At 59.9% G+C, this 23,324-nt stretch overlaps 2 protein-coding genes across 7 annotated transcripts in view; one reads left to right on the top strand and one right to left on the bottom strand.

Annotated features, from left to right (window-relative positions):
* The window catches only part of CTNND1 (catenin delta 1), a 30,410-nt gene extending 17,560 nt beyond the window's left edge, over positions 1 to 12,850 (top strand). For 2 of the 6 annotated variants that reach the window (XM_082500229.1, XM_082500230.1), the window contains 16 exons: positions 50 to 208; positions 426 to 958; positions 5,009 to 5,472; positions 5,575 to 5,758; positions 6,044 to 6,161; positions 6,790 to 6,943; positions 7,340 to 7,357; positions 7,610 to 7,678; positions 9,113 to 9,240; positions 9,825 to 9,975; positions 10,228 to 10,420; positions 10,525 to 10,639; positions 11,218 to 11,305; positions 11,636 to 11,683; positions 11,784 to 11,881; positions 12,040 to 12,284. In XM_082500229.1, coding sequence (XP_082356355.1) covers positions 86 to 208; positions 426 to 958; positions 5,009 to 5,472; positions 5,575 to 5,758; positions 6,044 to 6,161; positions 6,790 to 6,943; positions 7,340 to 7,357; positions 7,610 to 7,678; positions 9,113 to 9,240; positions 9,825 to 9,975; positions 10,228 to 10,420; positions 10,525 to 10,639; positions 11,218 to 11,305; positions 11,636 to 11,683; positions 11,784 to 11,881; positions 12,040 to 12,144 — 2,589 coding nt within the window. In that variant the 5' untranslated portion in view covers positions 50 to 85 and the 3' untranslated portion in view covers positions 12,145 to 12,284. Of the gene's footprint in view, positions 1 to 49; positions 209 to 425; positions 959 to 5,008; positions 5,473 to 5,574; positions 5,759 to 6,043; positions 6,162 to 6,789; positions 6,944 to 7,339; positions 7,358 to 7,609; positions 7,679 to 9,112; positions 9,241 to 9,824; positions 9,976 to 10,227; positions 10,421 to 10,524; positions 10,640 to 11,217; positions 11,306 to 11,635; positions 11,684 to 11,783; positions 11,882 to 12,039; positions 12,285 to 12,311 lie in introns of those variants that run through there. The other 4 variants (XM_082500225.1, XM_082500226.1, XM_082500228.1 and 1 more) reach the window with 4 other exon arrangements.
* Positions 12,851 to 14,866: 2,016 nt separating this feature from the next.
* On the bottom strand, positions 14,867 to 18,304 carry LPXN (leupaxin). The gene is made up of 9 exons (XM_082500240.1): positions 18,267 to 18,304; positions 17,244 to 17,397; positions 17,065 to 17,133; positions 16,589 to 16,694; positions 16,362 to 16,517; positions 16,096 to 16,269; positions 15,940 to 16,021; positions 15,576 to 15,724; positions 14,867 to 15,488 (listed from the first exon to the last, which is right to left on the bottom strand). Exons 1-9 carry the CDS (start codon positions 18,277 to 18,279, stop codon positions 15,222 to 15,224), a joined length of 1,170 nt encoding a protein of 389 aa, XP_082356366.1. The 5' UTR covers positions 18,280 to 18,304; the 3' UTR covers positions 14,867 to 15,221.
* Between the last annotated feature and the right edge of the window lie 5,020 nt (positions 18,305 to 23,324).

Genomic DNA, 23,324 nt, shown 5'->3' with positions numbered 1-23,324 from the left:
GACTCCAGGGGGCCGTGTCTGCTCACTGCCCGTCCCTTGCTCCACTCAGGACCACAGCCACCTCTTGTACAGCACAATCCCCAGGATGCAGGACCCGGGCCAGATTGTGGAGGAGACGTACACTATGGAGGAGGACCCAGAGGGGGCCATGTCGGTCGTGTCTGTGGAGACGTCAGACGATGGGACAACCCGGCGTACAGAGACCACGGTACAGGCCTGGGGAGAACATGGAGGGACAGGGTTCTGGCCAGGGACCCCGATGGCCGGGGTGCTGCGGCCGTGATGTCTGCCAGCTTGCCATGCTGTGAGCTGAAACGGGGCATGAAATCTGCCTGGAGTGAGGCGCTGGGCTGGAGAGGGAATCTGGGGACGCAGGGGTGTGGTGGATTTCCTGATGAGAGTGTGTCCTGCATCCATCCCTCTAGGTGAAGAAAGTGGTGAAGACTGTCACCACCCGGACGGTGCAGCAGGTGCCGGTGGGGCCTGACGGATTACCTTTGGAAACCTCCCCCGTCACCAGCAACTACGTCCAGACCATGGACAGGAACTTCCGTAAGAATGGCAATGGGGGCCCTGGTGGCTACCTGAGCCAGCCGGGCACCGCCACGCTCCCGCGTAACTACCACTACCCCGATGGCTACGGCCGCCCCTACGAGGACGGCTACCCGGGCAGCGATCACAGCTACGGCAGCCTGTCCCGTGTCACCCGCATTGACGAGCGCTACCGCCCCTCCATGGACACCTACCGGGCCCCCAGCCGCCAGGACATCTACGGCCCCCAGCCTCAAGTGCGTGTTGGGGGCAGCAACATGGACCTCAACCACTTCCACCCCGAGCCATACGGCCTGGAGGATGACCAGCGCAGTGTGGGCTTTGACGATGTGGACTACGGGCTTATGTCTGACTATGGCACGGCCAGGCGGGCAGGGACCCCCTCTGATCCACGGCGGCGGCTCAGGTATGTGGCGGGAGGCACTGGGGTGGGGGACGCCATGGGGTCGCTTTAACTTCACCCCCTTCCGAGGCGGGAGGATCGCAGAGACGATCCCATAAGCTGAGTCACACGTGGCTCATGCAGGAGAAAACATGCATCCGCTTCTAATTGTCTGCCTAATTCGTGGTTAAAACTTGGTGCTAATTGAGCCGGTCAGTCGTCCTGCAGCAAGGAGTTCCACTGGGTGGTGGGATGTAGCTCGGGGCCCTTCCCCTCCTGCTGGTGGGGTGGTGGGCTCCTCCATGCCCCAGCCTGGCGTACACCGCTGGGAGGGAGCCCTACCCGGTGCCGGCTGCGCGGCGGCACGGCCCTGCGTTGGGCGTAGCAGCACCCTGGTGACGGGGCTGCCCCAAACCGAGAGCAGCCCTGTGGAGCGGCACTGAGCACGGGCTGGGGAGAGCGGTGCTGAGCCCCGCAGAGCCCCGGGAGGGTTCCTACAGCTCCGTCCTCCCGCAGGGCAGGGAGGGAGGAGCTGCTCAACCTGTTTGGCAGTAGCAGCTTCTCCCCCTCCTTTGTTTGCTGGCGATGGCAATGGTGGCGCCCCGCCGGGCTGACTGCCCTTGGGCAGCCCGAGCAGGGTCTTGGTGGTCCTTCAGCTGCGCTGCCGGGCTTGTGGCCGGGCGTCCTGCGGCAGTACACACCTGAGGCCATGACTGCTGTAGGCTGGTGTCTTGTGTCAGCCGTGCCTCTTGCACAAACGCTGCTGCTGGCTGCCAGAGCCTCTCGGCCGGCTCTGCTGGGGTTGGGGAGGTGCTGGAGGAGGGTGGTGGAGCAGGAATGGAGCGAGGGGCTGAGCCTGGGTGTCAGAGAAAGAACCACAGAATGGATTAGGTTGGAAGGGACCTTGAAGATCATCCAGTTCCAACCCCCTGCCTGGGCAGGGACTTCTCCCACTAGACCAGGGTGCTCAGAGCCCCGTCCAGCCCAGATGGGGAGGGGCTGTGCCAGCAGGCTGGGGTGGATGTACATCTCCTGAGTGCCCTGGGGCAGGGGGGGAAGAGGTAAGGCTGAGCACAGGCTGCTTAAGCCCCTAGGGCATAAAATGGAGGCAGGGGGAGAGACCAGAGGGAAAGGGGGCTCTTACCAGCCCCTACCGGAGATCTGCCCGTCTCGAGGCATTGTAAATCCACGGTAGCTCCTGGCTGCAGAAGGGACTGAAGGAGGAGCTCTGTCTGTCCTTTCGGCTTTTGCCAGCACAAGCGTTTCTGTTGCTGTGCTGAACCAGTCAGGGCGGTTGTTCACCCAGATTGATTTCCCCGTCCCGCCGCACCTTGTGCGACTGGAGGAGGGCAGGCAAGGCTGCTGCCCCCGCTGCCTGCACCGACTCAAGCAGCTTGCGAGAAGCCAGCGACAGCAGTTTCACTGCCTGCCCCTCGGTGAGCAGCTTGGGCAGGAGGGGTTAAGCAGGCATGTCCAACCTGTGGCTGCTTCGCTCCAGCCGGGGGCTGTGGAGGGAGCAAACACCAGCTGAGACAGAGGCTCTGCCATGCAAACCTCCCCTGGGCTCGTGTCCTGCCCAGCACGCAGGGGCAGGAACCCTCCCTGGATGGCCCAGCCTGAACAGCTCAGCCTTTGAGACCACGAGTCCTCTCTGCTGGGCTGGATGGTGTCTGTGCTCCTTCTGCCCCTCCAGATCCTGGAGGACAGGAGTTCCAGGAGCCAGATGCAGGACCTGCAGCCGGGTGGGAGACCGGGGAACTTGGGTCACAACAGAGGGAGAAGGCATGACCAAGGAGCAGCCCTGGTGGAGATGTCACCGTGTCCCGCAGGGATGGTGCAGGGAATGGAAGATGGGTTGGTGCGGCCCACGAGCAGGCTCTCCCTCCCCAGGCAGACCGATAAAGATCGCAGCAATCTGTGGAATCCAGGCGCTGTTGAGCTTGGCTTGTCCCCGGCCTTCTCAGTTACCATCCGCGCTCAGCCGCCGGGCTCGCAGGAATGGGAACGGGCGAGATCAGCATCCCCCCCTGCCTCAGAGATGTTTGTCTTGAGCAGGAGCCTGGCTGTTAATGACTTCCTTCAGGGAGGCAGCTTGCCAGGCGTGCAAGAGACGAAGGAGCGTGTTGGGCTGAGAGACACAGCACGTGCTGGCTGCCATCGGCCACAAAGCGTGCGGGTCCCCTCTCCTGTGGCTCTTCTCAGCGTTTCCTCTCTGCAGGGGAAGAGGGAAGGGGGGGTCAGCAGCAGCGCAGGGTGTGCTCCCCCTCCCTGCCAGCCCCGTCTCACCTGGAGGGGCAGGGGGGGTCCAGCACCCAAAGACCCTCGTGGTGGGGCAGGAGCTCCCTCTCAGGAGTCTGGGCATGGGAGCGAGGTCAGCTGCCAGCCGTGTTGACGAGGATGGGGTGGCTCGTTTGCAGCGCTGGCACTCAGCTGCATCTTGCTCCTGCCTTGTCCTGCTGCGGGGATGGCGGTGGTGGTCGGCGGGGTGCACTGAGCACCACTGTGTGCCGCAGCAGTGGGGAGTGACTCCCCAGAGCGGCCGGAGTCCTCGGCATCTCTTAGTAGCCAGGCCATGTGGCGTTTCTCCCTGGGGACATGCTTGAAAGCCAGCCTCGCAGCCCGCTGCCACCATCCCTGGTGGCACTGTGGGGGCAGCTGTGGAGCAGCGCCTGAGGGGGATGTGGCTGTGGAAGCGGCTGCCACCTGGAGCCAGTGGTTTTGGCAACTGGAGCTGGTGGTTTTGGCGAGTCCCGTGCCGCAGGCTGTAGGGGAAGCTGTGGCACAAGGAGCAGGACCTGCTACCATCCTTCTTCACAACTTCCCCTGCCTGTACCTGATCTGGGAGCTCAGAAGGTGGCATGCAGTCCCCAGGACAGATGTGGTCCAGAGGGTGCTGCCTCATCCCGGAGCCTGGCTGTGCGTCCCCGGTGCCCTGGCGCTGCAGGGGTGACAGCAGCAGTCAGGCCCCTCTGTTTAATTGCCAGGTCCCCTCCCATCCCCTTCTGTTGGAAACCGGTGGATTCCTCTGCTTGGGTGGGGGAAGGATTATATTGTCAGTGACTACAAATATAGGGCAAGAATCCAGGATTTTGCATGGTGTATGTTCTGAGGGTGCTAAATGTCACCCTGGCGCATGGGGGACTAGTTGTCGCCCCCATGTGCTTGTTGGGGCTCATTCCTGGTGCCGCTGGGTCTGTGGGTGAGCTGTTCCTCACCGGGGCAGGGGGTGTGGGACCACTGCTCTTCCCCACAGCGGGGCTGGGAGCAGCGAGGGCCGTCCCTGGAGCCTGGGTGTCTCTTGGTGCCCGACTGAGCCTGTCCCCTGGGCGGCAGTGCGACTTGCATGTATCGCCTGGCATCTGCGGGCAAGAGAGTTTGAGCCCCGTCCTGGGTAAAAATCTCTGTTCCAGCCACAATGCTCCGAAATGATGGCGGTGGCTCGGTCCGGCAGCGGCTCACGCGTCCCGGGCTGCTGTGGGGCAGCTGGAGCGATGGGATGCCGTGCTGGGTACGGCCGGACGGTGCAGCAGGGGACTGAAACGGGACTCTGGGCTCTTGCTGCGCCCGGGCGGTGCTGGTGTAACGCCTGGGGAGCTCCTGGGTGGTTTGCTCTCCCGGCAGCTGCTGGTGGTATGAACTTGCCCTCTAGCGGCTGCAGGCCCAGCTGGGTTTTTGTGCCTCGGTCTGGCTCCTGCCTCCGCGGAGGTTACGCAGAGACCAGGATCCATCCTCTGACCCAAAGCTAAACCCGGTGGGTGGGTGGGAAGGGACTGGAATGGCTGCTGAGGCTGCCTTCTCCTGGGGAACAACCTTCTGCTTCCTGAGCAGGGCTGGGGACACCTCGGGGGTGGTCTCCTGCAGCTACGAGCTCTGGCTGGACCCTGTGTGGGGAGCGGGCAGGTGCCCTGACGCTGCGCTGCCGCCTCGGTGGAGGTCTACCCAGTGTGCTCCAGTGTGGTAGTGGTGACTGGACACCATGTGTGCTTCAGCCCATCTTCTGGTGGGTTGGAGGGGGCACAGCATTTCCCCCCCAGGTCTAGGGCTCATGCTGATGCCTGCTGTCCTCTCTCCTAGGAGTTATGAAGACATGCTGGTGGATGAAGTGGCCCCTGACCGGTACTACTGGGCGCCTCTGGCTCAGCACGAGCGGGGTAGCTTGGCTAGTCTGGACAGCCTGCGGAAGGGAGGTCCAGCCCCGGGCAACTGGCGCCAGCCAGAGCTGCCGGAGGTAATAGCCATGCTGAGCTTCCGGCTGGATGCCGTCAAGTCCAACGCGGCCGCCTACCTGCAGCACCTCTGCTACCGCAACGACAAAGTGAAGACAGAGGTGCGCAAGCTGAAGGGCATTCCTGTGCTGGTGGGATTGCTGGACCACCCTAAGAAAGAGGTGCACTATGGTGCCTGTGGAGCCCTCAAGAACATCTCCTTCGGCAAGGACCAAGACAATAAGATTGCCATAAAGAACTGCGATGGGGTACCTGCTCTGGTGCGCCTGTTGCGAAAGGCCCATGACATGGACCTCACAGAGGTTATCACAGGTAATGGCTTCAGGGAGCGGTGGAGGGGCTAATCTGTTGGGTGGATGCACAATGCAGGTTTTTAAGTCCACGTGGTCTGACCGATCACTTGTGGCATTGCAGGAACACTGTGGAACCTGTCCTCGCACGACTCCATCAAGATGGCCATTGTGGATCATGCACTACATGCTCTGACTGATGAGGTTGTCATTCCCCGCTCGGGCTGGGAGCGAGAACCCAACGAGGACTCAAAACCCCGCCATATCGAGTGGGAGTCGGTGCTCACCAACACTGCTGGCTGCCTTAGGTATGGGAGGGGGCTACCAACTGTGGGCAGAGGGCTGGCGTGGGTTGGGGCTGCTGTAACACTTCTTCCTGGCGTCTCCTGCTAGCTTTCTGGGACCGCCAAAGGAGGTCTGTGGAGGAGTAGCTCTCCTAGGACAGCTATTGGTGATGCAGTCCTTGATTCTGGAGGTGTTTCTTGGTGGAGGGGAGCTACAGGAGTCTCTCTGGTTTGAGCTCTGTTGGCTGTGGGTTGTTCCTCACATGCTCTCAGCTGTCCCTCCCATGATGGTTCTCTCCTGCCTGCCAGGAACGTGAGCTCAGAGCGAAGCGAGGCCCGTCGGAAGCTGCGGGAATGTGACGGGCTGGTGGATGCCCTAATCTACATCGTCCAGTCTGAGATTGGCCAGAAGGACTCAGACAGCAAGGTAGCACAGCGGGGGTGTTGTGGGGGCACATGGAGAGCTCTGCCCTTGTCAACCAGCTCTAGCAGTGCTCTGCTGTTCATGGTGGCTGAAGTTGGGTTCATCCCAAGACAGATGTAGAGTGGATGGGAAGGAATTTTCACCAGGGAAGGGATTTGGTCTAGCCAGACTAGCTTGGGAAAGCCCAGTCCAGGCTCACGCCTTTCCACCATCTCCATTTGGGAAGAGGTGGCGTGCGACCTGTTTGACCGGGAGGTGTCTGGCAGTCAGCCTGCAGTTTACAGTAGGAACGTTTGCCCCCCAGCAGGGGTCTAGTGGTGTCACTCATCCCCACGCTGGTGTCCCCCTGGCTCAGGGCTCCCTGGTCTGCCTTGACAAGGCGTTGGCTTGAATCTTCCTTGAGCCTTGGACCGTTCATGCTTATGGCAGAGATATTTTTGGCCCAGCAGAGTGTGAACTCATGCCTGCAGAACTGGCCATGCCTGCTTTGGGAAGGGGGTGCACGTCCCCCTGGTCCCAGTTCAGCCCCCCTTGGCCTGGCGCCAGGTTGCATGCTGTGACGGGGCCCTCGCTCAGAGACACGAGATGGGCACGTGCTGCTCCAAGTCAAACTACCTGGCTTTGTCTCTAGCTGGTGGAGAACTGTGTGTGCCTGCTGAGAAACTTGTCCTACCAAGTCCACCGTGAGATCCCCCATGCCGAGCGCTACCAGGAGACTCCTCTGGCCCCTGCCAACAACGCTGGGCCCCATGCTGCGAGCTGCTTTGGTGCCAAGAAGGGCAAAGGTTCGTTGGGTGGCAGCAGCGTGAAGGGAGGTGGGGTAAAGACAGATCTACTACAGTGGAGCTTGAGGGTGGTCTGGGATCTCTGCGCTCCTACTCTGGCATCTCTTGTGCGAAGGCTAAACGGCAGCTTTCTCTGGAGACGCAGTGGCCCGTGCCTCCCCCCGGCTTTGGGAGCTGCTGCTTGGCTTAACCAAAGCATTTGACACAAGCTAATGGTGGGTTTCTGTGGTGGTGGGACGGTGATGGATAGATGTCCACTAACTCCCCACCTTCCCTTTTCTCCTGTGTTGCCCCTTCCCTTTGCTTTCTTGCCAAATGATGTGCCCCATGATGCTGTCGGCACTTCTCTCCTCCTGCCTCCCCTCTCTCCTGTCCTTCTCTCCGCTTCGCCAATAGACGAGTGGTTCTCCAGAGGTGAGTGCGCTCTTGGTTTTAATTTTTCCATGGTTTGATTGGGTACTTTCTCCAGCTCTCTTTGTTCCCTCCCAGCTGGGCACGTACTGCCTGCAGTGTGGCCAATGCCCTTGACATCCCCTCCTGGGACATGCTGGTAGCTTAGCTTCAGCTCACCTCTGGGCTTATTCTCGTAGCAAGTGGCAAAGAGCTGTTGGGCTGAGATGGGTGGGGAGAAGAGGTGTCTTATGCCGCTCTGCTTGCCGTTTGAAGGTAAAAAGCTCCCAGAAGACCCTGGTGCCGATACAGTGGATTTTCCCAAAAGAACAACTCCAGCCAAAGGTATGTTCCTCTGTGTGTTTGCGTAGGGCTTGGGTGTGCAGGGCTGCCTCTCCACAAGGAGTCCAGGAGAGGAGTAGAGTTGATTTCCCATTGAAGTGAGCCTCTCAAATGAGCAGAGGTTTGGTTTGGAGGAGGTGCGTTTCTGGTTGCTCAAGCGCCTGTTAAAACACTGGCTTTTCCACAGATGGTTGTGAGGGTGCTTGTTGTGCTTGGAGGAGGTCAGTGCTCCCTCACGACGTGCTTCCTGGGGCTGCTGAGGGAACTATTGCCCTAGGGACTGAGGGACGGCGTGGTGGCACAGCCTTAGGAATGGTAGCTCTCTATGGTGGTCTCGGACTACTTCGCATGGTTGCCCTCTCGCCTGCCCTTCTCTCCCGGGCGTGAAGAACAGGCAGGGTTTAAAGCCAAACCTCCCTGCCGTAAAGTGTTCTCCAGCATGAGCGCGAGGAAGGGCCCAAGAAGCCTCTGGGGGCAAGTGTCTTGCCGTCTGGAGGGCTGTGAAACATGCCCCTCTCTGGCTGGCCAAGCAGTGGGCATTACCCCAGGGCTTGAGTTCAGCTCCTTCTGCCCCAAAACACCCTGTGAGGACCTTGGTGCTTCAAGGGGTACGAAGGCTCAAGCTAGAAGAATCACAAGGAAACTTGGAACAGACCTGACCTGGCGAGCAGCTCAAACGTGCGATGGTGGCTCCTCAGGCTGACCTGGGCTGTGGGAAGAGCCAGCACCTGTCTCTGCTGGAAGCCTGAGAAGCCACTTGCTGTGTCTTTGGGGGCTGGGGACATCCCTCAGCACAGCTGAGGACAGAGAGCAGGGTGGAAAACCTGGGCTTGAAACTGTAAACTGCAGTCTTGCTGCTGCTTTAGAAGTAATTTCTTGGCATACGTTCCCATGGAAAAGAGTTAATTCTTGAAGGCCTGATCCCTGATGGCCTGTTAGCGTAGTGGAGACCTGGTTGAGTCTCTGAGGGTGAGCTGAACCCAAGCGTCTTCAACGTGGTGTTGGTGGCCACTTGCTCGGGGTGTTTCCCCTTCCTCCTGCTGATTGTGGGCTGAGCCTTTTGCTGCCACAGCACCCGGCTGCCAATTTTGCTGCCCCACCGAGTGTCCTTGCCTGGGTTGGGCACTGCTCAGCCCGCTGCGGTGGTGACATCGAGGTCTCCTTGCTGGTGGCAGCAGTGCCACGGCTCAGCCCAAACCTCTCCTGAGTTGCAGCGGTGTGTTGGGGACTGCAGGCAGCAGCCGCGGCATCCTTGGTCGGGGCTGGGGTTTCTGGTCCTGTGGGGCAGCCTGGCCCCCTCTGTACCAAGGGTCCCGCCTCCAGGGAGCAGCGAGCCTGGGTACAACCTTTCGGCCTCGTCTGCCCTGCAGCGCTCCTTCGAGTTGGGTGATAGTAGAGCCCTCGAGTAAGTCCTTCCTACCCGTGTTCTTCTGGCAGGCTACGAGCTCCTCTTCCAGCCAGAAGTGGTCCGGATATACATCTCCCTCCTAAAGGAAAGCAAGACTCCAGCCATCCTAGAGGCTTCGGCGGGAGCCATTCAGAACCTGTGTGCTGGCAGCTGGACGGTGAGTGCTTCGTGGAGCTGACCATGTCCACCTTCGGCTGTGTTGCAGGGAAAGGGGCTGTGGGGAGGAGGGGGCATCGCCCTTGGGGTACCGGCAGGGCTGTAGATGGCCAAGGCTCTGCCGGTTTAGGCTGTTCGCTTTGTGCATGGCTCGCTGCCCAAGAAGATGGTGTTCAGGTGTGCAGCAGGTCCCTCCTGTGCTGTTAGGGGCCCTGTGCTTCCCGTCAGCTGTGCCTTCCTGAGGGCTGCCTGTGCGGGTCTCCGCTGGCCGCCGGCTCCCTGCCGTCCCTGCCTTTCTGTAGGCCGTGGGCAGGGGATGGAGGTTTGGGGCTGCTCTACAGCCCCTTGACCTGCCTTCTCTTGGTGTGTATGGAAAGACTATCTGGGAATCCTTGTCTGGCCTGCAGGGGGGCTTGGGGACAGGAGTGGGACCTCTGCAGTCTGTCCAGCTGTGGGTGAAGCCAGGGCCCTCGGTTCCCAAGACGAGGGTGGGTGGCAGGGCTCCCGGTGGTGTGCCCGGCCCAGGGGCGGGGAGAGGCTGTGCCTGCCCAGGTTACAGTGTGGGGCTCTGCCTCTGCCCCGCAGTACGGCCGGTACATCCGCGCGGCGCTGCGCCAGGAGAAGGGACTCTCCGCCATTGCTGACCTCCTGACCCACGACAGCGAGCGAGTGGTGAAAGCGGCATCCGGAGCTCTGCGCAACCTGGCTGTCGACTTGCGTAACAAAGAGCTGATAGGTGAGGACATCACGCGCTCTGTACCTGTCTGGGTTAGGCAGGAGCTTCCTCCCGCTCTTGGCAGCTGAGAGAGTGTGTGGGCATGGCATCAGACCAACCTCTGTCTACTGCTCCTCTCCAAGTAGCATGTGCCAGGCTTCACCGAGAGGCACATAAAAATTGGTCACCTGTCCCTGCTCCTTCTGCAGGGATTTCTTTTCCCTCGCAGTCCTCTTCCTTGCTTGCTCACGCCCAGCTCTTTCCCCTTCCCAGGCAAACACGCCATCCCCAACCTAGTGAAGAACCTGCCTGGAGGCCAGCAGACCCCAGCCAAAAACCTCTCTGAGGACACAGTGGTATCAATCCTCAACACCATCAATGAAGTAATTGTAGACAATCTTGAGGCTGCCAAGAAGCTGCGGGAAACGCAGGGGATTGAGAAGTTGGTGCTGATCAACAAATCTGGGTAGGCTCTGCTTGAAGGATAATGCAATGGGTGGAGAGGGGCTCCTCCAGGAGCTTCCTCGAGGCCGTGAGTATTGCTAAATGTCTCTCTCCACCTCTTTCTAGAAACCGCTCAGAGAGAGAAGTCCGAGCAGCTGCCCTCGTCTTGCAGACCGTCTGGGGATATAAAGAGCTGCGGAAGCCCCTGGAGAAGGAAGGCTGGAAGAAGTCAGATTTCCAGGTATGGGCATGGGGGTGCCCTGTTGTGGCTGGGGCGGTAGGTAGGGTGCTGCGGCAGGGAGAAAGGGTGTTCCTGGAGCTCAGCAGTACTGGATTTCAGCTCCTACCTTGCTGGTGGGATTGGAGACTCTTGAAGGTGTCCCCGTTGCCACTTCTCAGGAGGTGGCATCAGGAAGTCTCTACTAAGGAAGTAACACTCTGTAAAGCTTTAAGCCCTGTGTCCCCCACACACGTCTGCAGGTCTGCGTGTGAAAGCTTGCAGCACTAAAAGCCCCTGTGGCAGTGCTGAAGAACAAGGTTCTCCAGGGCTCTCGGGTTTTTTCCCAGAAGCTGGGACTGTCCTTGCTTCTGAAGGGCTGGGTGCTGCCCTGACACAGCATGGGCAGGCCGCCTCTGCTCCTCTGTGTGGGTGCAGCCATGGGCTCTGGAGCACCCTCTGGTTGCTTCAGGGCCCTTCCTCAAGGGCTGTGGGAGGGTTCCTGGGTCTGCCCTAGCATTGGGGGCTGGAGGGGTGGGATGTGCCGATGGGGAAAGGAGCATCTGTGCCAGGGTGGGAGTGGTCACTGTCTGTCACTCCAGGTGAACCTGAGCAATGCCTCTCGGACCCAGGGAGGCAACTCCTTTGATGACAGCACCTTGCCTCTCATCGACAGGAACCAAAAAACAGGTACGTGCCTTCCCTTCAGCATCTGTCCCCACTGTCGTCTTCTACTTTGTGGGTACCCAGAGCAGCTGGCCTCTGTCCCCTCCCCGCTCTTCAGCCCTGGCTTTCTTGGCAGCCACAGCTGCTCACACAAAGCCATCAATTTGGGCTTTAGATGGCTTTTCGGGTCTGGAAATGATGCATGCAGTTAATGTAGGCCCTGTAGCATCCTTGGGTCGACAGTGCTGTGGCTGCAGCGGGGTCTGGGCTCCTCTAGCCGGGGTGGGCAGTGGCTCCTCTGCTGCTTGTGGCTGCAGGGGCTGCGTCTGATCTGCTGTTCTCCCATGCTTGTAGACAAGAAATCCTCCCGGGAAGAGATCCAGATGAGCAACATGGGACCAGGTAGGAGAGGGAGTGGGGGTGGGCAGGCTCTCGCCTCCTGTGGGGATGACGCTGCCTCCCATGGAGGTGACATGTCTGACCGTCCCCTCTCCTGCTCCAGACAACTATTCCACACTCAATGAGAGGGACCACAGCAGGACACTGGACCGATCTGGTGACCTCGGAGATATGGAGCCGGTGAAGGCAGCGCCGTTGATGGTGAGCAGCTCTTCCTAACGAGGGGAGAGTGAGCGGGACTGGGGTGCAGGAGATGACACGTCACCGTCCTGGCTGGCAGGAGGAGGGGAGAGCTGGGCTCCCGCAACTAACACCCCCACCCCACTCCACCGCCCCTACTAACCCCCGTGTGTCTGCAGCAGGAGGAGGGGCAGGAACCGCAGCCCGAGGTAGAGGAGGCGGAGGAGGATGCTGCCGTGTTTTCCCCTGTGTCGGTATGTCCTGCGGTGTCCTGCCCAATCTGAACAGTGGTGACAGATCCTGCTGCGCTGTTAGGGGTGCTTTGGCCAGCCAAATCCTGCTGTGATCACCGCTGCCTGCAATCGCTGCCTGATCCATCGGGGCCGTGGTCGTGTCTCCACTGCTCGCTCTCTGGGCACACTAATGTCTCTCACTCACTCTCTCTCCACAGCAGAAGATCTAGCTGCCAGCCCCGCCTCCATTCAGTTTGGGTTGATAATATATTATATATATATAAATATATATATATAACTCTTCGTGGTGGAATGGACCGACTTTTACCTTGTCTTATTTTTGGATTTTTTGCTGGACCGTTTGTGCCAACTAGCCAGCCAAATGACTGGGCCTGCTCCCCCTGGACAGCCCGGGCCACTCTGCCTCCTCCAGACCGCTGCACCTCCCCGTTTGGGGACACCTCGACTGGTAACTCTTCCTCCCTGTCCTCCGCCACCTCCTTCCTCCAGAGAGTAAACTCTCCTGCCTGACTCTGCCGGCTCGACCGGCGCGGATGCTGCAAAAGGACTCTGGATCTCTGCCTTGACCAGGAACTGCCTTCTCTCCCGTGCTTTCCCTCTGCTTGGAGACATCTGCAGGGACAGAGACTGGGACCTCACTCACCGCCTTTTTGTTGTTGTTTTTTTGTCTATAGGATATATTTTTGTGCTTTTCAACCAGGGCCGCGGGGAGCATCCCTCCCTGGTGGCAGTGGGACCAGGATGAGGGGGGCTGGAATCATGGGGAGGGGGGTGAGGGGAAGGACAAAACAGCAATAACTTCACTTGCTTTGCTCTAGATGAGGCGTCAGGGGCGTGAGAAGGGGGACCTGGCTCTGAATCCTGTGGAGGGGTCTGGATGGGGCCGCTGGCCCCTACCCCGTGGCTGTGAGGGGGGATCCTTATGTGGGTGGTGAGCGCGGGGGGCTCGGGATGTGCCTCCCCGTGTGGGAGGCGACGGGTCCCTGCGGCAGGAGGCGGTGCGGCGGGGCCTTTGGGGAGAGGCAGGCTGCGTGGGGTGCGCGGTGTGCCAGGTGTGAGGAGCAGGCACTGGCAGGGCTGCGGGCGGGTAGAGCCAGGATCCCCCCCTTGCCCCCTGCAGCAGTGCCCCTCCAACTTTCTCTCGACACGTGCCTTTCTTTTGCCACTGTGAAATAGCTCTCTGAATCGTACTGTCTGGCTTCTCTGCTGGGGAAGGGGTGTTGCCTGGGCTCCCGGCAGGGCTGAGCGCTTCCCTTCCCCGCCGGGAGCCGTTGCTTTCTGCGGTGGGGCTGGAAGCCTATTTTGGGGAGGCTCCCAGCCCCCCTCTCCTCACTGGTGTGGTGCTGGGCTCTCATCTGCCTCCCCTCCTGGGGAGACCGGGCTGCCGCAGGAGCCGGGACGTACACGTCCTCTTCCTCCTCCGTGCTGCGTCAGTGGGGGCCACGTCTGAGTGCTGTGATCCTTTGGGGAGCCCGCAGGCTCCCCGGGCAACTGGAAGCCTCTGTAGGAGGCTGCAGACTGGAGCTGGATCCCCCCCCCCGGCCTGGGCGTCCCCCCGAACTGTGGGCTCGTGTGGGGAGGCTGCAGCAGGCAGAACTGGTGCCTTGCTCCTGCCCGCTCCTCTGCCCAAAAGCACCTCCCGGCTCTGGCTGAGCCCTCTCTGGCTCCAGCCCCACCTCAGCTCAGTTTGGTTTTGTTCTGGGGTCTAACTCTTCTCTTTTCCTTTAAATATGTAAAACACTAATTCCTTTTTTTTAATTTTTAATTCCAAATGAACCAAAAAAAAAAACCACCTTCCCCCTTCTCTCCCCCCCCACCCTGGCTCTCCGGGGCCACCCCTGCCCTGCTGGGGAGTGGGGCCGGGGAGGAGGGGAGCGGGGAGCAACGAGCCGTTCTTTATCTGATTCCTGTGCACACTCTTGTAACGCTTTTGAAACAAAATGATTTTTTTATATAAATAAAGTTTTTAAAGTGTGTCTGTGGCTGCCCCATTGGCGTTTTAGCTTTGCATTTGGGACCAAGTGTCTTCTCCAGGGGCTTGGCTGTGCATGACTCTGAAAGGTGCTGCTTTGTGGCAGAACGTTTCTGGGGCTGCAGTGACATTCCCTCCTCTCTCTAGCAAAAGGTTGGAGGAAAAATAAGGCACCAAAGCTTTGCTTTGTACTGAGCTCCCAATGGTTTCATAGGGTGCTTGGGGCTGCTCTCCCCAGAGCATCGGGGCTTCCTGCTGGGAAGCCTTTCCCTGAATTTCCCCTCTCCGCTGGTGGTTGGTAGACTCTGCACAAGTGCAGAGATACCATCATTTGTCTACTGCTGAGCGCATCCTCAGCAAACGTGGCTGGGGGACCCCTCTGGAGCAGGGCTGCGAACGTGCTTGTCCCTTCCTGGGGAATACCGAACCCAGGCTGAAACGCTGTCTTTCACCCGTGTGTGTGAAAACAAATACAGAAAGAGATTCTGTAAACTTGTGGGAATACCTCTTTGGAAGCAGTTTTCCGGCTTCTGCTTCAAACCAGCTTTTTACTGAAGCAGTTTGCTGTTGGAAAGGTTTCTCTGGGGCACAGGGCGGCGCTTTTTGCCCTGTGGCAGTGGGATGTGGGTCTGCGGTGGTGCCCATTTCCCGCATGGCTGGAGCTTGAACTGCTCCTCCAGTGGGGCTGGGGACACTGTCCTCCGGGTTACAGGGAGACCCCGCGCACCCGCGGGCGGGGGGAGCACTGATGGCTGCACCTGGCCGCGGGTGGCTCCAGCCCTCCCACCTCACAGCCTGGTCCACAAAGCCACCAGGGAGCAGAGCAAAGGCAATGCCAGGTGTTTTATTGCTTCAGGCGGAGGGGACAATGCCCCGGACACGTGGCTTGGCAGGGACAATGCCGGGAATGTCTTGGGTGGAGGGGGACAAGGAATGATGCCCGGGATGTCTGGCGTGGCAGAGAATGCTGGGGATGTTTGGCTCGGCAGGACCAACGCGAGGGACATTGGGTGTGAAAAATAGAAGGGATGTTTGGCTCAGCAGGGATGACGCCGGGGATGTTGATGGTGGGGACGACAGCGGGGACATCCAGCCAGGCAGGAGGGGTGGCTGCGTGCTGGGGGGGGACCGGGGGTCAGAGGAAGAGCTTGTCATGGCAGGCCTGGCAGTACATCTTGTCACCGTGCTCGCGGAAGGTGCCCTTCTGCAGCTGGCCCAGGCAGTAGGCGCAGATGAAGTGCTCGGGGTGGTACTTGCGTCCGGCAGCCGTGACGCAGCGGCCGGTCACGGGGCGGCCACAGCCGTGGCAGACGCTGCCCTGCCGCTGGTGGAAGTGCAGCTCACAGTAGGGCCGACCCTCCAGTTCGAAGAAGGAGCCACTGGCGAAGCCACTGAGGCACTCCTGGGGAGGAGGAGACGGGGAAGGCTGGCACAGCCTCGGGGACACGCTCCCCCCGCGTCCCCCCGCCCCACTCCCCTGCCCACTCACCGCGCACACGAAGCACTCGGGGTGCCAGACGCCCTGCAGGGCCGACAGGTAATTGTCTGTCACGGGGCGCTCGCAGCCCTGGCATTTCGGGGCAAACATGGCCAGGAAGTCCTGGCGGCAATACGGCTTTCCACTCCGCTCGTGGAAACCTGCGGGGAGGATGTGTGTGGGGGGGCACCCAGCCAGGGGGAGGCCGGCAGAGGGGCACGGCCGTGGGGGTGCCCGGGATGGGAGGCGAACCAGGCAAAGGGATGACTGTGGGGGGATGTGGGATGGGGCAATGGGTGCGAGTGCCGGGACGTGGTGGGGATACTGGGGGGGGGCAATGGGGTCTGAACCCCCACGCCCGTCCCCTGGGACTTACCGTCATCTCCGAACACCTTCCCGCAGTGGGCACAGAAGAAGTGCTCGGGGTGCCAGGTCTGGTCCAGGGCCGTGAGGACTTTCTGTGCCGAGAGACAAGGTGAGGCAGACAGTGGCGGTGTGGGAGGCCGGGGGGGGCCGAGGGGACGGGACTTACCTCACGGATGGGTCCGGCGCAGTAGGCGCAGCGGGGGGAGAAGGCCTGGTGGTAGTCCTCCTCGCAGTACGGCCGCCCGCCCCGCTCAAAGAAGGGCCATCCGCCCAGCTCCTGCCCACAGCGGGCGCAGGCGAAGTGCTCGGGGTGCCACGTTTTGCCCAGAGCTGTGAGCACCTGCAGGGGGATGGGGGGCAGCGGGAGCAGCTCCAGGGGACGCCCCGAGCCGAGGGGAGAGGGGGGCCGGGATGGAGGTGTGCGCGGCTCACCTTGCCGGCGATGGGCTTGCGGCAGGCGGCGCAGAGGCCGGCGGGGCCGGTGGTGATGCCCAGCTCCTGCAGGTCACGGGTGAGGCTGCCCAGCAAGTTGTCCAGCGAGGGCTGAGGCTCCGCAGCCGCCCCGGCGCCCCGTCCGGCAGCCGCCAGCTGCCAGCAGGGAGGGCGGTGAGGGCTGGGCCGGGGCCAGGACCCCAACCTCCTTGCCCCCAGGGACTCACCTTGCTCTGCATGTGGCCCAGGTCGGCCAGGAGCTCGTCCAGCTGCCGGGCGGCCGCCGTGGGTGGGGGTGAGGGGAGCAGCGGCTGCGGGACCGGTACGGGGCTGCTGGGCGGCATGGCAGAGCGTGAGGGATGCTGTGGCTCCCACCTCTGTCCAGAGGGTGCCCGGGGCTGAGAACCCCCCACCCCCGTGAGACACTGCCCTTTCCCCACTGGCGACAGCAGGGGACAGGGACCCTCCCTGGGGACGTGCTGGCAGGAGGGGGGGCACATGCGGCGGGAAGGGGGTGGCTGGAAGCTCAGTCCTCGCCCCGGCAGTGCTGCAGGGGTGCAGGATACAGCCCCCCACCCCAGCTCACGGAAGGACCTGTTTTTCAGGGAGGGACATGTAGGAGGCCGGGTGACCCCAGAGGATGCGTCCAAGCTACGGAAAGGGCAGCCCCAGACGGCTTTGCCCTCCCACAGCCACGTTTTACCTGTACGCTGTTTTCAAAGCCTCTCCCGGAGGCTGAGCCCGAGGCGGCAGCTGCTCCTGGAAGGACAAACTGTTGCGGCTGAGCCCACAGGATGCTCCCCTGGCACCCTTCCCTGCCGCCCCGCCACCCCTGCCACGGGCTGAGCAGGGTCTCAGACGCCACCCCCGCTGTGTCGAGACATTACCTTCGGGGCCGCCGAGGCCAGCGGCTCACGGCCAGGGGGGTCTGGGGGCCCCGCTGTGGCCGGATCCTGCTCGCAGGAGCTCGGTGTCTGCAGCACGCGGTCCCCGGAGGCTGGACGAGAGCTCTGCTCCAGTTCTGCCAGCAAAGCATCTGCACGGAGAGAGCCGGGTTGGGTGCCCCAGCCACTGGCTGCCCTCCCTGCCTCTGCACCCCCCAAGATGGTCTTGTGCCACCCCTGAAATCCCAGGAGCAAAAGTAGCCTCCCAGCAGGTTCTGCCAAGCAGGTGCTGGGGCCCCGAGGGGATGCGGGGGTGCTGAGCGCCCTCCCCAGACCCCCGTCCCCAAGGCAGCGTGTGCCAGCCGCACTGCGTGGCCTTCCTGAATCGTACAGGACCGCCGGCAATGGGGGTCCTGCTTCCCCCACACACCAGCTCTGGTTTATGGAGAAACATCCGCCAGCCCTTAAATTCAGCGCGAGCCCCGGCACGGGAGAGCCAAACCCCGGTGCCTTCTGTGCCCCCAGAGCGGCTCTTCCCACAGGGCGGGCAAAGCTCTCGCTATTTCCGCTTCTGCCTCGCCACCTTGGCTGCCCCTCGGCACCTCGCTGCCTTCATGTCAGGGCACAGGGGGACACCCCCCACGGTGCGGCCACTTCCCTGTCCCCGTCTCCCCCTGCCTGGGCCGGGGATGACTCCTGGCGCCCTCGGATGTGGTGCAGCGCCCCGGGGCTGCTCGGCCCCGCTGCGTGCAGTCAGGATGGCAGCGCTGCTGCAGCCCGTTTCCTGCCTTCGTGCGCTCACCATTTTCGGCCAAGCTGTTATTTGGCCACCTGGTCCCCATCTGTCCCCTGAGATGGGGGGAGGCACGGTGGCAGGGAGTGCAGCTCCATTGCTGCCCCCTCTGCAGCACCCCCACCCAACCCTGAGGTAGAGGAAGGACAAGGCTCACCCTGAGACACCCGAGGCACAACCCTGCACCGAGCCTGGGCACAGGACTGGCTCCACTGGGGCCCGTCTTACCTAAATCCTCCATCCTGCCGCGGCGTGGGGTCCCGGTGGCCCGGGGGTGGGGTAGGGTGATGAGCTGGGCTGCACCGTCTTTTGGTTCCGCTCTCAGCTTTGCCTCCGCCTCCCCCAGAGCTGCGGTTTGTCGGTCGGGGTTTTTCCTTTGTGGGTTGTGTGCTACACAGCACGTGTGACGGGCAGCAGGCAGAACGCGGTGGCAGAGGATGGGCCATGAGCAGCCAAGAGCAGCCCTGGGTTGGGGCTGGAGAGGGAGGGAAGAAACTGGCCAGCGGGTCGTCCAGGGAGCTCTTACTCCTAAAATCATCTGAGCTTCTTGGCTGGAAGCCGGAATGCATGTGTCCTGCAGACCCAGGCCCTTTCTAGAAGCCACCGGCTGCATGTGACAAGGGACAGCATCCCTGCACTGGATGGAAATCCATTTGAGACGGTGTGATGGAGGCAGGCACCGGACCCGCAGTGCCAGCATGCGCCAACGGAGCCTTTTGGAGGGATGCTTCTGGATCATCATCTTGTATTTCCAGGTAATGGCACATCCCTTTGTGTCCCTTAGAGCCAGTGTGAGTGCAAGGGCTTGGCGCAGTGCAGGCGGCAGTGGCGCTGCTGAAGCTGTGGCTGTGCTACACTCTCTCTGCGTTAACTTTGGGCCACTTAAAAGTTTCACAGTGCCACACATGCGGCTGCCAGACACAGCTCAGCCCTGATGCTACACACATCAGGATACACCTGCCTGGCACTGTCACCGCCAGCCCAGTGTGACACCCAGCAGCACACCGGAGCAGCGATCTGTGCTGCTAATTTGAGTGATTTGCCCACCATTGGGACTTTCTTTTGCCCGAGCCAGACAGCTCCAGCCTGCGGGCACCCCACGCAGCCGTTTCGGGCCATCAGCCCACCAGAATCGGTGTGGGGGGGCAGGAGCAGCACAGACGCTTCTGGCAGAGACGCAGACTGCGGTGGCAGCCCCTGAGATGCCGGCATGGGTCCCTCGCTGTTTGGGACCACAGACCCCCAGGTACTGCCGTAATCCTCGGTGCCTCTGCTGACATCCTGCGCCCATGAGGGTGATTTTTATGGCTTGGCTTTTTAGCAGAGAAATCTTTTGGCACCGCTGAGGGCAGCCAGTGGGTGTTGGAACAGCTCCAAGGGACTGGTTAGTAATCTGGGGTGGGGGATGAAGTGGAGGCTGCTGCAGCGGAGGGAGGGAAAGAACTGGCGTATTTGTTGCACCAGTGGAGAGGGCAATGGCAGGAGATGCAGTGCAATGCTGCCCGCAGTCAAACCATGACCCAGACCTGAGCCGTAGACATCTGGGATGACACGGCGGGGGAGCGTGGCACCAAGATGCCCCCCCTGTCCCACCACAACCCTCCGGCTCCAGTTTCTCCCCCAGAGCTGCTTTTCCAACCTGCTGCGAAGGGGTCTCCCCCCATGCTGCTGCTGGCACACTCCCCCTCGCTGGTCTGCCGTCCCATCGCAACGCCCCTGCCCCACTCTCGTTAGAGCCCAGTGTGGTGATTAATCCTAGATGGCGCGTGCAGGGGAGCTGCATGTGGCTTGAAATGTCCTTTGTGCTCTTGGTTGGGCTTTTGAAGGAGGCATCACCTTGTAGGCACATGGACAACATCTCCGACACCTCTGCTACCAGCCCCACCAAGCCTGCAGGCTTCACTGCGTCCTCGCTGGGCTCCTTCTGAGTTCGGGCTGCTCGAGGGTTTCCAGGATGCTATAAAAGCCTTGGGAACAAAGTTACACGCCACGCAGCCAGAGTCCATGGCTCCCAGCTGCTCCTCCTGCGGGTCTGTGGCACTTCTTGCAGTGTTTCACCCCTGCCACACCTCCCACACCTCTCTCCTGCCAACCGTCCACTTCATCCCCAGGGAAGTGGCTTGTTCAGAAAAAAAGCCACCATTCCAGATAAAGGCTCAGTGTTTTCCCAGCAATGCCAGGCGAGAGGAGCCCCAGTTGTGTGTGCAGCTTCACCGTGGCAGCTTTATGCCTCACCAGGAGAGCTTTCGGGAGGCCTTCAAAGAAAGGGCTGCAATCAAGCACTGTACTGCCTCCAGATGTGTGATTTGCCACAAAACGGCCCAGAAACACAAGACGTGGCTGCTTCAGGAATATTACAGATCCTGGGGAAGGAGTGGGTCACCTCAAGACCCAGTGAAAGCGACTGGCTCTCAGTGGCAGCAGACCAGCGGGACGCAGACATCTGTTGGTACCTGGAAGAGGGTCTCCAGAGGGGACCTGTAAACCTCCTCATGGGCACCCGTAGGCTCTGCTGATGGTGGGGCTGAGACTGCTCCTTCCATGTCCGTCCTCTCCATGAGTCCACTGAGCCCTGCGCAGCCGAGCAGCAAACGCTCGCTGCACAGGACGAGCTGCTGCGGTCTTGGCCACCTGCTCTCACACGTTGCCGATCCACCAGGGTGGAACGGGGTCAAATTAAGCCCCTTTCACTTAATTACTGGCACTCCACGTACAAGATGGCTCCTTTGTTACCCGCCGACAGCAGGGACCTCCAGCAGAGCCCCACCTCCAGAAGGGCCACGCGGACGCTCACCCGTGAGCCCTGGGATGTGTCTCGGGACAAGCAATGCTGAGAGCCACCCAAAAGCCAAGGCGAGGCGCTGCTTGTATCACTCCCCGATGGCCACTTTGAGACAGGATCCTTGCGTCAGCCACTTCCCTTTCTGCAAATAACAGAACCTTCCTGCCTGCGGAAGGTTTGGGGTTATTTTTAGATTTCTCAGTGATTTGCTCTCCCCCTCCAGTGATAATGTGAGCCCCAGTGTAAACAAGTATCTGGAGCTCTAACTTTGTATCATAAAATTTCCCGTTATAAAAGACAAGCCCAACAGATGCAAAGGGCTGAGCTGTGTCCTGATCTGAGATGTGTTTCTGTGCAATGGTTTAGCCAACCTATTTTAACAAGAATTAGGCAACACCATGCCTTGCCTACCAAGGAGAAATCAATCACGACAGCCACTCGAGAATAAATTCCCACAGCAAGACTCTCTAGTTTGAAATAAAATTGATTTTATTTAAGAATAAATGCAAAGTCATTTCATAGCAGAGAATATGGGTTAACTGCAGCAGAGCAGTTCGTTTGGAAAGTCATGTCAATCAGTTTTCCAGGTAGACAACTCCTCGGGGAGAAAAAGAGTATTTTCAGCCACTTACAATACAAACAGCAGTAGCAGACATTACTTAAACTCTCACTGAGATTTCCTTCTTGAGAAGAGAGAGAAACAGTTCAATTGAAAGAAAACTAGCAGATTGGCATTGGACACACAAAAAGCAAGAGCCAGCCAAGCTGTCTCTGTGCTGACAACGAGCCTCCGACCACTCAGGTCACCGACTCCAGAGGAGGTTTGTACCTCACCTTTAAAAAACATCGCTGCTGAGAAAGCACGCTGGCACCGCTTCTGCTGGAGGCTGAACCGGCAGCTTCCCGCCTTGGTCTAGAAGGGAGAGAAGGAATCCCTGTGCGAGTATCTCAAACTTTTCTGGTTCTTTAACTTTCCCATTAGGAGGTACTACTCTTCCCCATGGCCTGGTGGCTTTGCCAAGAGGAATCAGACCGTACACGGTTCTCCACAATAAGATGGTTTATTAGAGCGCTCTCAGGAACTGAGGAATGGAGACTTGGACACACTTTTGTCTTCTAGTCATACATAATAAAGCTTAGGACTTGAAACTCAAAAGCAGGAGGAAATAAAAGGCAGACCACGTCATCTTGCTAATGGCTATCAGTTTAACAAACATGATTTACCAGTGAAACGCCTCAGGTTCTTTGAACACCCTTTTATTTTTGCTGTCTGTGAAGAGGGGATGAAGAGCACCTTGTTCTGCTACTGTGGTGGGGCACCCTTCCCAGAAGGGCACTGCATCCCCTTGAAACAAACAGTGGACGTGAAAGTCGGCTTATGCAGCGGAGCTTTGCCCTTCCCAACCCCGCTGTGGGGGGCCGAGGGGCAGTACACCGACCTCAGGAGGCGCAGCGTGGCCTGCCTTTTTTTGGCTCTTTGTAAAGCGGCTTCCACCTGTTCCCCAAAGAGATTCTCCCCTGTGTAGGGCAAGTTCTCAAGTTTTGTTTGGACCTCCTCGTGGAAGCTGGAAGCCTGCAGCCAAGCAGACCGCCGTGCATCCACCCCCGAGGCAGCAGCTCGCGCCACTGTATCCCCTGTGTCAAAGGCTGCGCGCACCTGATGCCTGGACAGGTCTGCGCCCTCGAGAACGATGGCCTGGAAGGCCTGACATTGGTCCTGTGGAAGACGCTTCGCTAGCGCAGAAACTTTCTTCCAGAGCTCAACTTGACCTCTGGCCATGTAGACTTGATAGTCCACAACGCGAAGGGCTGCAGCCGCTGACTGGTAAACCCTCTGGCCAAATGCATCCAGACGCTGCAGTTCCAGGTTTTGGAGTGTAGTACCATGCTCCCAGCCTGCCTTCTCCCTCACCATTGCTGCCTCTACTACCACGCTCTTGTGTGCGGGTTGAGAGACGTAACCGACCGCATCCTCAGGGAGGATGTATTTTCTCTCAATTTCCTTTGACACAGGAGGGATGGTGCGGGGTGTCTGCCACACTTTCTTTACCAGCTTGTCCAAGACAGGATGCAAGGGCATGGCAACTCCATTGCAGGAGGGCTTTTGATCCAGACACCGATCAATGAGACTCCCTGTTGACTCCTGGAATGGAATTAAATTAAATCCGACCAGTTTAGCCAATCTTTTCAAGAACTGGGGGAAAGATGGATTTTCTGATGTGGAATTATTACCCTCTTGTTCTTCTGCTCTAAAATGGTAGGTAAGATCAGCCAAATCATCCTCTCCAGAAGAATCATGGCAACAACCCTCATCCCCGAAAGCAACACCTGGCATCCAGCTGGATGAGTCACAACCCCCTGTTGGTGAGGTGGGGTGAGGAGACACTCTGTCACAGGGGGATGATGGTGGCTGTTCCAAGACTGTTGGCAGCGGGGGCATTTGACTTGAGGTAACTGTTTCATCTAGTAAGAGAGACAACTCTCGAGATCCGGAGGACATCCTT

This window comes from Vanellus vanellus (assembly GCF_965231255.1).
Source record: "Vanellus vanellus genome assembly, contig: HAP1_SCAFFOLD_405, whole genome shotgun sequence".
NCBI classification, from domain to species: domain Eukaryota; kingdom Metazoa; phylum Chordata; class Aves; order Charadriiformes; family Charadriidae; genus Vanellus; species Vanellus vanellus.
This window is presented reverse-complemented; position numbering and strand designations above follow the sequence as displayed.